The 12,167-nt window shown below is 35.6% G+C and overlaps 2 protein-coding genes across 3 annotated transcripts; one reads left to right on the top strand and one right to left on the bottom strand.

Annotated features, from left to right (window-relative positions):
• LOC110759403 (zinc finger protein) lies at nt 1-3,410 on the bottom strand. Of its 2 annotated transcripts, none has more exons than XM_021961452.2 (5): nt 3,208-3,410; nt 1,907-2,087; nt 1,321-1,408; nt 394-460; nt 1-311 (listed from the first exon to the last, which is right to left on the bottom strand). In XM_021961452.2, exons 2-5 carry the CDS (start codon nt 2,013-2,015, stop codon nt 258-260), a joined length of 318 nt encoding a protein of 105 aa, XP_021817144.1. In that variant the 5' UTR covers nt 2,016-2,087; nt 3,208-3,410; the 3' UTR covers nt 1-257. The 2 variants fall into 2 exon arrangements, with proteins under 2 accessions (XP_021817144.1, XP_021817143.1); XM_021961451.2 differs by having other exon boundaries at nt 1,907-2,051; nt 3,208-3,406.
• A 4,771-nt stretch (nt 3,411-8,181) lies between these two features.
• Nucleotides 8,182-10,581, top strand: XTH32 (xyloglucan endotransglucosylase/hydrolase 32). The gene is made up of 4 exons (XM_021961454.2): nt 8,182-8,583; nt 8,699-8,799; nt 8,917-9,134; nt 9,768-10,581. Exons 1-4 carry the CDS (start codon nt 8,391-8,393, stop codon nt 10,132-10,134), a joined length of 879 nt encoding a protein of 292 aa, XP_021817146.2. The 5' UTR covers nt 8,182-8,390; the 3' UTR covers nt 10,135-10,581.
• Nucleotides 10,582-12,167: the final 1,586 nt, after the last annotated feature.

Genomic DNA, 12,167 nt, shown 5'->3' with positions numbered 1-12,167 from the left:
AAAAGTTAAATGATCCAATCCAATATCGAAATGAAATACAGAATTTGATTAGTTGATTACGCAAATTCTTCGCTGTCATTACGAAATATGCTAAGATTAATGGATCCCTACATGTAATCTATATCTCCACTGCAAAGACTATGGTTTAAGTAATCAGGAACGAGAAAACCAACTCTACCTTGAATGACAAATTTAAAGCACAAACAAGACTATGCAAAATTCTTACTGTGCAGAAAGAGCACAGGATATCCAATCACTTAGTCATAGAGGCCTTCTTCATGCCAGATGTCAACTAAAAAATCCACCATCTCCTGCATAACCCACCAATTTAAATTGTTCACATCAACACCATCTAAAAAAGGAAAGAGAAGGAAACTAATCAGAGAAACTTACAGCTAAAGGTATGGACTCCTGAAAAGGTTCAGTAGATAAAAGAAGATCCTCATACGTTGTGGTCCAGCTGAAAAAGAAGATTCCTTCATTACTTTCCTCTGGAACAGGGAACAAAAAATTTGCACACCCACTACAAGAGGATATCACAGAAGCACACATAGCCAATAAATTGATAGCACCCACCAACTACAACTCTAGGAGCATATGATTCTTTCACTTACATTGCAAATTCATTTATTTCATATATTAGCATACAAGTGAATTTTCTTCTGGTTTTTTTTTTTTAATATCATTCTTGCTTCTTCATGAGCACAAATATTGTCAAGTAGAGATGCTAATTTAATCTCCTCAGGATCCATCCTTTACATAAAATCATGTATAAAAAAAAGGCATACTGCAATTCCCATGCCAGATTTGGAATTCAATTGTAGAACAGCTTACGGAAAAAAAAAAAAGGGTTATAAATTCATATTTTTTTTCACATTTAAGCCTACCCTTATTTAGCCCATATAAAACACAGTTCACCCATTTATAAGCAAAAAAAAGCCCAAAATGCAGCTTTAAAACTACAGACTTATTTTCTTGGTTACTTCAGACCACAAACTTAGTTGTGTAAATATATATTGTACTAGTTTTCGGTTCCACAAAAACTTGGCTAATATTTTTTATGTCAATGGTAGCCCACCCCTCCAAAAATCCTGGTTCCACCCTTGTTTAGAGGATTCCCAGGTCAACACACAGAGACACAAATGTAGATGACTGCTTCACTTTTCCCCTAGATTATTGGCTAATAACTTATTACTCCCCTGGACTCCAAATAAACAAGGAGTACTTTTTGGTAGAGCTAGTGAACAAGTGACCAGAAGAAGTGATGCAGCCTATTAGTATCTAGACCATCAGTGTGACAGTAAGTGTACAAAAATGTACCTCATAATTGGTTCTCTTGGCGCTTTTCTCGATTTCTGAGACTCATCACCAACCCATTCTCTTCTCCTCTCATGCCAAGCTATCTCAGCTGCACCGTAAGGTCATCCATGTTATTGATAGAATAAGATACTACTTCACAAGATTCTAATCATCAAGGGGCGGAAGAAAGAAAAACAAGTCATAGAATACCCAAAAGTAGATTAGATAACTTTCAAGCAGCAGTCAGTGTCTGAATCTCGATGATATCAATAATTTACTGAACAAAATTCTTCAACTAATTGATATAATGACTTCTTTCAAGTGTGGAGGAAAGATATTACCTTTCATGCTTCTAAAATGTCACGTATCATGCACCACATTAATAACACCAATTGAAACATCCACTCTTATTCACACCACAATTCAGAGAAAGGCTTGGAAAAAAAAAAAAAAGAGTTCTGTTATAAGGTTTGGCCACACTTATACCAACCTGTACCGACACTAGACTCATTATTGGCCAGGAAAATAAATTTGGTTTTTGTAATTAAAAAAAAAACAGCTCCTTTTATTTTTCTGGCTGGGGTTGATTCTGGGGAAAGAGGCATACCATGATTAATAAAGACTTCTTTCTCAGTACGCTTCTCCCTACCAACAATATTTGAAGCATCTGAAGGTTGCTTTTCTTGGAAATTAGAATTGCTACCATTAGTTTCCATTCTCCCTAGACCGAACAACCATAGCCTTCTAAACCACTGCTCCAAAAAAGAAAGTAAAGATGGAGAAGTAATCTCCAGCGAGAAACATGATCAGCTTCACAAGAGTAAAATGAAAGAAGGAAAAGAAAAAAAGAAAGGAAGCAACCCATGAAATCAGATGAACTTTTAGCACATTTTTCAATCTTATCATATTCACCACAATATACAGAATTCATAGCTTCTACTGTGCTACATGTTGTATTGAAATTATGAATGCACAAACAGTACTCATGAAACCCTTATATCCGCTATATGAGTTGTCCAGCTAGGCCCCTTCTCCTTTTCTGTGTGATTCTGTTCTGAGACATCGAGGGCATGTCTTGGGCCCTCCCCTGTCCATATGACCTTCACTCCCAACTAAAGCTTCTTTGCCTTTTTTTTTTGGGAGTATATTACTCCCTGATAGTGGAGGCAACAGCCTTTAGAATTACAACATTACTGTTTACATACACAACTCAAAACTATGCTTCATCAGAAGATGGATAAAGAAATTTAACCCTTACCCCAGAATCCAAAATTTTAAATCACACCAATAATTGGGATTTTGCAACAGGTTTTAACTTTTAACCACCACAAATTCAGACATTAGCTGGTCATGGCAGAGATGGATGGACCGAGATGGTAGCTAGCTTAATATGTCTCTCTTCTTGCATCTTGGACTCAGAAGCTATTGCATTATCTAATTTGCTATCATCACGCACAACATTCAACAGTGCATGTTTCACAATTTTTAACTCATTCCAAGAATCCCCATTCCTTTACAATTACCAAACATTTTCTTTATGTCTAAAAGAGTCCATTTTTTTTAACCAAATGTATTGTAGGCCACAGTAACCCCATGTCTAGTATTCAAGATTTCTAAAATAAATTGCAACACTTAAAGCAATCTAATCACCTCACAGTCATTCAAATTCACAATCACATTCATCAGTTTGCTTAATCACATACTACCCCAATCCTAATAAGGCATAAACCAGAAAACCAACTTCAACCGAAGACTCTTAACATGATTAAAAATGCATTTTTCCAGATTTCAGGATAAGTACTTTAAAACAATCAAAGCTTCAAATAAGATAATATAAAAATAAATAAATAAACCCACCAAAAAGAAACAGAACAAGATTAGGAGGTAGGTGGAGAGGGAAGGCCATACCTGGGCTTCTGGGACTATGAAGTCTGTGACTGTAGTTGGCGCAGTGTGAAGGGAAGCGTTTTGTGTTTGGGTTATGAGTAACAACGAAGAAAACGAGAGGCCTTAGAAGATTCAAGAGTTTGGTTGGTAAGACAACACAAAAATATATGATATGAATTCTTATGATAATTCCAAGGTGGAGACTTTAGACTTGTAGAATATCAAAAAAAAATTTTTCTCTTTCTTCTGGTAACGAAGTTGGTGTGGCTTGAAAACTTGGACTTGGACTTGGACTTGGACTTGGGACTTGGATCTGGAGCATCCATTTCGAGACCCCAACCCATATTAACGGACTTGATCTTGGACACGTGGATGAAAGAGAAACGCATCAGAGCAGAGCCATTCAATCGTGGTCGTGGAATTCACCAAGGCTTGGATTTGCAACGTTTAATGGATGCCGCGGCTAATGTTTAGTTTTTTTGGTCGGATAAAATGTCTTTTTCTTTTGCTTTTAGGAACGAAAAATAACTATCATGAATTATTCTTGTTTTTTTGCCTACCGTAATTTATTACTATATAATAATTTAACCCAAAAAAAAAGTTGATGATATGACTTGGTGAAGTTTAGTAGAAATTATTTTTAAAGTTGGATAAAATTTAAAAAAAAAGTCATTTTCTTTTCAATGTTAAATAATATTAGGAAGCGGGGTTCGAATTTGCGATTTATTCTAACATTGTGAAGAGAACATTCTTGACAAAAATGTGTGACGAATACAAAGGAGTTTAATTGAAGCACACTTTGTCTCTAAACAAGTATTGCATCTTGTACAAATTGTTGGAGATAAAAATTGGGCTTGGATGCTTTTCATTCTGCTTTTGGGCTTAATCTGTGAGGCTGATTCAGTCTAAATGGACCAAAGTTAAGCTCGGCCTTCACTGGTCATTGCTTCTCATATTATATTTTCTTCCTAACCACATCATCATATGTCAACCTGCTAAGTTAGTGGGAAAAGAAATTGATAAAACAGTCGGGCTTAAGACAACCACTTATCACCTCAAATTTTGATTAATATGAAAATTTCTTATTTATTGTGAATAAATAAGATTCATAGTAAGTCCATAAAAAAATAAATTAAACACCGTCACATCGATTAGGATTTTAAAATTTATGTCTCTAGTGCTACCTGAAAGATGAAGGAACGCGTACATGGACCGCATATGTGGATAAAAGAGGAAAACATTGAGTTTATGTACTAGAAGTGCAGGGCTCATAATTTTTGTAGTAAAACACTTATTCCTTCTTGATAACAAGACAAGTACGATTATTAAAGAATTGAAAAGAAATTGAAGGGTTGAAAATTGGATACAATTTGTATATACTTATTTTATAGGTAGACCTAATCTGCATGCATCTTGTCCTTAGTGAATTTATTTTATTTTGGAGCTAAGCTCTCATAGCATAGGCTTGTAGCCCTTCCAAAGCTCACCGAAGTGTCGGTGGGGCAAAGCATATATGCCTGGCCGGCTCACAATTTGGGATTGTTTTGTTCATATATACCGTCTTCAATCAATTCAAAGCTTTATGCAAAGGTTCCTTGTCCTATATGCATGATGTATTTAGCATCTAATGACATGATTATTATTAATTATTAATGTGTCCCATTTGTATTATCTCTGCTTTCAACGTTTCGATTTCATCAGTTCCACACACAATCTATGGCGGTTCTGGATTATTTTGCAATATCCTTTTGCACTATGACCCTATAATTAATCTTTGGTCTATTATTATTAGACCGACAAGCTTTTATTTGATAGCAACTTAATTGTAACAACAAAGTCAAATAATAACGCCGTTATATATACAGTATATATGAGCGGATCTGTGTCACTACAAATTTGACATAAATTTTTAACTATTACAATTATTCGATAGCAACTTAATTATAACAACAAAGTCAAATAATAACACCGCTAGATATGCATATGTGTGCATATCTTTTCTTTTCTTTTTGGGTTGTATATAACAGCAAAAGATATGGCCGACTACTTATTTTTTTTATCTTTTTTCCTTTTTGTTGTTGCAGTTATTGTATTGTTGCTTGAGTGAGAATTGAAGCGTGGGCCATGCCTAACAAACCCCATACTCAGAAGCTCTTAGTTCCAAAGTTACAATTTGCTCGAGTACTGCAATCTCTGACTTACTTGATCTTTAAGTTTCAGTTTTTTTTAGCATTGTTTCGACTTTTTTTTCTTTTTCCTGTTTTTGTTCTGGACATGCATACCTTTGATTGATATTCAAGCAAAGCACCCTTAGTACATAGACTAGGTGCCTACCACACAACACAATCAATTGTATACAAGTTAGATGCATTTCTGCTAAAACTTTGTCAGACGTCGACATATAATTTCGTTTTAGCTACGCTTCGCGTGAAGAAAAAAACTTATCATGTACATAATTGAATGTTGAAACAAAAAGCAGACTTGACTAATGATTCGGATATATAACGTCGACAGCCTAAAACGGAGGATTTTTTTTGTTTGTTTTTGGTTGTGAAACAGTATGTATATGGAAAGCAAGTAGAGCCCAGATTTTGAGATGGCATGATAAATCACGATCTAGTCTCGATGGGAGTAATTAACTAAAATTCTTTTTTAATCGAGATATTGACGTGACCCGTGACCTATATTTCTGGAAAGGAAGAAGCATATGTTCAATTTTACCCGAAGCAAAGGTACGTGTGTGTACAGAATACAGATCATATACGTACGTCCAAGTTTCATGAGCTTCTTCATTTGTCGGTCAAATGGGCCCCACCTTAATCTGTGGCCGACAAAACAGTGCAAACCTACAATATTAGAGAGAGAGAGGCAGCACAAAATCAAACGTGTATTAATCAGAGAAGAATTAATGTGGTTTAAGTTAAATTGCAGCCTAAAATTCATGTTGTTTTATTGAAGTGTGCCTTTCAGCCCCGCATGCATGTCTTTCAAGTTTCAAATTTTGTGGCTGCCCGCTAAGATTTTGGGTCGTCCGTACCATTTTCTGGGGCCATCTAGACTTCAAGTTACATGTGTATATATTTATGTAGAAGATTAAGATGCATGGTTGGTTTGTGTTAGGGCTGTATTTTCTGAGATGGTCCACAGAATCAAATGTTTGATTCTGATAGAGAAGGGTTAGGGTTATTGTATTATTATGCAGGACAAAGAAAGATACGTGTAGGGTTTTGGTCAGCGTCTTTGAAGCAAAATGGTACAGGAAGGATCGAGCTCCTTGGGGTCTTTAAATGGTGGTGGATCCCTAAGCTTACTGGCCAATCCAGCCATTAAAGGTTCCAACATTTCTGTCTAGGAAAGTAAATGAAAGCAGCCTTATAAATTATAAAACTGTCAAAATGTAACAGGACGTACGATTAGCGAAGGAAGAAAGGAAATTATTCTATATACTTGAATGCCTTTTAGCTACATATTAAATGACTCGAGACTGGTTTGCTTCACCTTATCAACTAATAATATTGTTGTCATCAGGCCTCCCCAGTGATGAGGGATTCTAAACCACTACAGTTTACAAAGAGTGAGATTCGAACTCGGGTATAAGGAGACTTAATAACCTAATTCAATAAACAATTTGCCTAAAGTGCATGTTTATTCCTCGGATGACTGATATTTAATTAAAGGTTAATACAGTTGAACGTCCCTTCAGTCAATGCTAATTTCATGACTAAACAGTAGGCTATCTAGACCAAATATGTTGTATCAATCAAATTGTTACAAGGATCGAAAAAAAAAACAAAAAAAAAACAGAATCAAATTACGCGTTTTGCAGAAGAAATTGGAGTATGAAATTTGATTGGGCACGATATATTGCATCTGGACCATTTTGGTTTTAGGGGTTACAGTAAATTGGAAAAAAAATTCAACAAAATGATAAAAAAAAATAAGTATTAAAAAAAAATTGTGCAACTTTTTATGGAAGAAATTTTGTTGTTTGGGCAATCAATCAACATATGAATAAAATATGAAGAACCGTACGATAGCTCACTTAATGAGTCAAAATCAATCGATCTAATGCCTTGTAATCAAATCATGCATTGGTCCCATCTTGCACAGCCCCTTGCCCCACTACATTGATGAACTTCACACGTTCAAATCCATCTCTGTATTCAGACACCAAAAAATAAAAGAAAAAAAACACCCCATCTCTCTGCATATATATATATATATATAATATCCCAAGCTGGCCAATAATGATCAGGATGCTTCTATCTGTGCCATATCATTATTTTTTTAAAACTTATAACTTCATCATCTAAATGATCATAGCAACGATTGGCTCTGATTATGAAGAGGGGGAGAGAAGAATAAAATATTTTATTTTACTTCGATAATTTTTGAAAAAAATTTAAGTAAATTGTTGAGAGTATATCCACGTCGAAAAAGTGAAGTCTTGTCTTCCGATATATAGAATTTGGATTAAAAAAAACACTTAAGATTATGGATAAATTTTGGGTAAGATCTATTATTGGCACTAACGAACATTTGACACTACTCCACAGGCCACTGCATGGAGCTGACACACTGGCAAGAGAAGTGGAAAGGTAAAAAGACGACACAATATGGGTAATCCAACAAGGTTTGTTGAATCCTACCCAAAAAAACAAGGTTTGCTTTAAAGGCAGGGACAGAAATTGCATGTAGCTTTCCGATTTTCATCCCAAGTTCCTGTGGAATCACAAAACTACATATGCACAGCACAGAGAAAGGGGAAAGAAAAAAGGGCACATTTAAGAGACACACATCTACCCATTCTGCATCACATCCTCTTTTCCTAGCTTTCCAACCTTGCAACCAAAGCAAACATGTTTCCTCATTAAGGGTAGGAAAGAAAGTAGTTGCGTGAATTGGGATGAGAGAGACAGAGAGAGAGAGAGAGAGAGAGAGAGAAGAAAAATCTAAGTATATATATAAATAGTAAGTATGGTTTATATCATACAAAGTTTTGGTGGTTAATTCTAATAATAACGTTCTTATAATATATATAATATATATATACATATCAAACTGTACTACCATACTCTTCCTATATATACACTTGGTCTTCAGCTACCTCTCTCTCTCTCTCTCTCTCTCTGCGCTCTGCATTTATACAGAGCCAATTATTACATCTTCACTATACATTTTCCTCATCTTCCCATTCATATTTCATGGCTCTCTTGCTCTTCCTCCTAATTCTTTTGGTCCCTGCAAGCAATGCTGATTGGCCACCATCACCTGGCTACTGGCCAAGTTCTAAATTCAAGTCTATGAGCTTTTACAAAGGGTTTAGAACTCTCTGGGGTCCTCAGCATCAAAGCTTAGACCAACATGCATTAACAATCTGGCTTGACAGGACCTCAGGTCTCCCTCACCTCACCTCACCCACTTTCTAGTTCACATATTTATGTTAATGCTTCCTTAATTAATTACCAGTGCACCTGTTAATTAACATTTCTTCATAATTGTCTCCATACAGGAAGTGGGTTCAAGTCAGTTCGTCCATTTAGATCCGGCTACTTTGGTGCCTCCATTAAACTTCAAACTGGTTACACAGCAGGAGTTATAACAGCTTTCTATGTGAGAAATTAATGAACTCCACATTTTTAGCTTAATTATTTTCTCAAATTCTATGTATAATTGTGTCTGCTAAATGCCTTGATCAACTGATCAGTATTATATTTATTCTTCTTGCAGCTTTCAAACAGTGAAGCTCATCCGGGGTACCATGACGAAGTCGACATTGAGTTTCTGGGAACTACATTTGGGAAGCCTTACACTTTACAAACAAATGTTTACATCAGAGGAAGTGGGGATGGAAAAATCATTGGCAGAGAGATGAAGTTCCATTTGTGGTTTGATCCCACTAAGGCGTTTCATCACTATGCTATATTGTGGAGCCCAAAGGAGATCATGTAAGTATTTTGTGATCATAGTTTTGAGCTGTGCTTGAAATCAAAGATTGACTTAGAACTTTTCATGTGAGTAATTATTTCTTACTTGCAAAAACTTTACAGGAAAGAAACCTATCCATCCATTGTCTACTGAGCTTTAATGATTGATTGATATTTTGAAATGCTGGTATTTCTGCCATTTTCTATTTTTCAAAGTTGAGTAATAACCTGATCATGCCAAATAATTCTTTCTCTGAAATTAAGGAAAAGCCAAGCGATATGACACTGGCAATTATAAATTAAGAGAGAGAGAGAAAGAGAGTAAAGGGCTGAGATTTGGAATGGTAAAAAGCCTATATATCCTCATTGAGTTGAGACCCTTTGTCAATGAAGGGATGCCATTTGGGAAAGAAAAAGGTGTCTCCATTATACAAGTCTCTATCTATTGATTGACAGAAAACGCAAAAAAAAAACAGAGGGAAAAAAAAGATAATAAATCCAAATCTAATAGTACAAAGCTATTGGTTCCTCTTGCTGGCCACTAAGTCAATAATATAATGTTTAATCTCTGTTTTGATTATATGCCATGTTTATCTTGTTGTTAGGTTAATTGTCTTATAGTTAAAATTTATGCCACATTCATTATTGTTACAGATTTTTGGTGGATGATGTGCCCATAAGGAGGTACCCTAGGAAAAGTGTAGCAACCTTTCCCTTGAGGCCAATGTGGGTGTATGGCTCAATATGGGATGCCTCATCATGGGCAACTGAAGATGGGAAATACAAAGCAGATTACAGATACCAACCATTTGTTGCAAAGTATACCAATTTCAAAGCCGGGGGCTGCAGCGCCTATTCCCCCGCCTGGTGCCGCCCAGTATCTGCCTCCCCGTTCCGGTCGGGCGGGCTGACGCAACAGCAGTACAGGGTCATGAGGTGGGTTCAAACCAACCATTTGGTATATGACTATTGCAAGGACTACAAGAGGGACCATTCCCTAACACCTGAGTGTTGGCGCTAATAAAAGTGAAAGTGTCATGCCATATGTTTCATATTGGAAGTTCCCCTCAATTTTCACTTCATTTAAATGCTTTTTTATGATGGTTTTTTGTTTAAAAAGGAAAAAGCTTCTGTGTGAGATTGCCAAGAGATGGGTCATTACTTTGCCAAAAACAGAATGCAAGGAAATTTGAACATCCAAGGCTCCAAAAGAAGAAAGAAAATTTGTGCACTCCATTTTTGTTATGCAACATTTGGTGTACATTGTATGTTTTCCATATTTGTTTGATGGTGCGTTTGGTGTACATTGGCAATTTACGAAAAAAGAAAAGAAGGAAAAGGCCATGGATTCATGGCCCTGTGTGATGAATCCAAAAAATGGAGGATATGGGTTTTGAGCGAGTGTATGTGTGCAGCCAAGCACTTGTCATTTTTCAATAATGCAAAATAATTTCTTTCTGTTTTTCTATTTTTTTGGTATTGTTCTATGTGTCCCAGTGACTGACTGCCACAGAAACTGGGGCACTTTATGATTGGTCATCTCCTCAACTCTGAAGCTCCAGCAGTGTGATTTAAATTAAATCAAATAGAGAGAATGGCAAGCAGCAATAGTCAGTGAGCACATTCCCCAAGACCAATTTTCCAATTGTGTGGTGGATCAAGTATTCTCATATGAAGGCCAGTATAAATTGTTCTCAGAAAAAAAATGACAGAGAAAAAAAAGAAAGAAAGAAAGAAAGAGGGAAGGCCATTATAAGTCTTGTTGCATGTGAAGGCCACTTGAAATAATGGCAGAGAGTGAACAAGGATAATTGCAAATTAAAAACCAGGGGAATTCAGAGAGAGATGTAAAAAGCAGAAAGAGCATTGCAGCAGCAGCATGCTGCATGTGGAATTGTCTTGCACCAGATGTGTCAGAGATTAGTGGTTTGATTTAATTTCCATGAAATTTGACATGATATGCTAACAGAAAATGACATGACCTCCATCTAAATTCTAAACCAACCAAAAATTGTTTTATCTTCCAAATACTTATAAGCAGATTTTTTTTTTCTTGAACATGACCTGCATCACACAGTTGTAAGTAAAACCAAAATGAAAGGAGCTCATAAAATGCTTGGGAAACATGTTTGTTTTTTTAGTTTATTTGGGACAGAAAGAAAACATGTTTCTTTCCTGCAATCAACATGATCTTTGAAAATGATTAAGATGATTTGAGCAGCAATAATGCAGAAGGCATAAGAGGCCCAAAAGATGCCCAAATGAAATAGATTGGGGTGGGGTGGGGTGGTGTTGGTGGGGAGCTTTTGAAGCTTTTAAAATGGTCTGAAGACGATAGAATGTTAGAAACAAAACAAATAGATATGGTTGAAGCAAAGGTCAATATCCTCATCTTCACCTCAAGCCCTTTTCTTCTCTTGGCATCTTATGAACAATCTGATGATGAAAACATGTCTGGTTTGAGAGCAGCTACAAAGATGATGTCCACCCAACACCATAATTCATTGTGATGAGTTTTCTTGATTAAACAATTTATTGCAACTTCAATTAAATTATTTTTTAGAAATATTATTGGGCACAGAAAATGATTAACATTATTATTATTATTAATTATTTATTCTTTTAACTATTATTAAACAAACATTGGAAGACGTTTTGTGGGGTCCATGAGAAAGCATACAATATAAATAGTGAGTTTTGGTTTTGCTATGATATGATTGTGACCCCTAATAATGCTATGATAATTGCCACCTATGGGGTTGTAATTAATCAGCTGATATATTCATGTTGATTGCTAATTTGCTATAGTGGGACAAGAAAAATCACTATTATCCCATCGTTTCTGATTGATATGGCATTTTCCATTCAGAAACTATGGGATTATTATTATTATGTTTTTTTTTGGATATGTCAGCAGTAACTTGAATTTTTGAAACACTTTTTTTTTTTTTTTTAAAATTTCCTCTTTATACAAAAGAGGTTTTTTGTGCTCAATTTTAATAGGTGGCAGTTTAGATGGTGATAAATATATTTTGTACGCATTAATCTCACAAG

This window comes from Prunus avium, chromosome 7, assembly GCF_965620075.1.
Source record: "Prunus avium chromosome 7, drPruAviu1.hap1.1, whole genome shotgun sequence".
Classification (NCBI taxonomy): Eukaryota; Viridiplantae; Streptophyta; class Magnoliopsida; order Rosales; family Rosaceae; genus Prunus; species Prunus avium.
This window is presented reverse-complemented; position numbering and strand designations above follow the sequence as displayed.

Coding starts and splice junctions, on each gene's coding strand:
- LOC110759403 (XM_021961452.2), bottom strand. CDS start 2,015: ATGGAAACTAATGGTAGCAATTCTAATTTCCAAGAAAAGCAACCTTCA. Junction 1,409..1,906: donor AGAAGTCTTTATTAATCATG/GTATGCCTCTTT, acceptor CTTACGGTGCAG/CTGAGATAGCTTGGCATGAG. Junction 312..393: donor AGGAGTCCATACCTTTAGCT/GTAAGTTTCTCT, acceptor TGGGTTATGCAG/GAGATGGTGGATTTTTTAGT.
- XTH32 (XM_021961454.2), top strand. CDS start 8,391: ATGGCTCTCTTGCTCTTCCTCCTAATTCTTTTGGTCCCTGCAAGCAAT. Junction 8,800..8,916: donor GAGTTATAACAGCTTTCTAT/GTGAGAAATTAA, acceptor TTCTTCTTGCAG/CTTTCAAACAGTGAAGCTCA. Junction 9,135..9,767: donor TGGAGCCCAAAGGAGATCAT/GTAAGTATTTTG, acceptor TTATTGTTACAG/ATTTTTGGTGGATGATGTGC.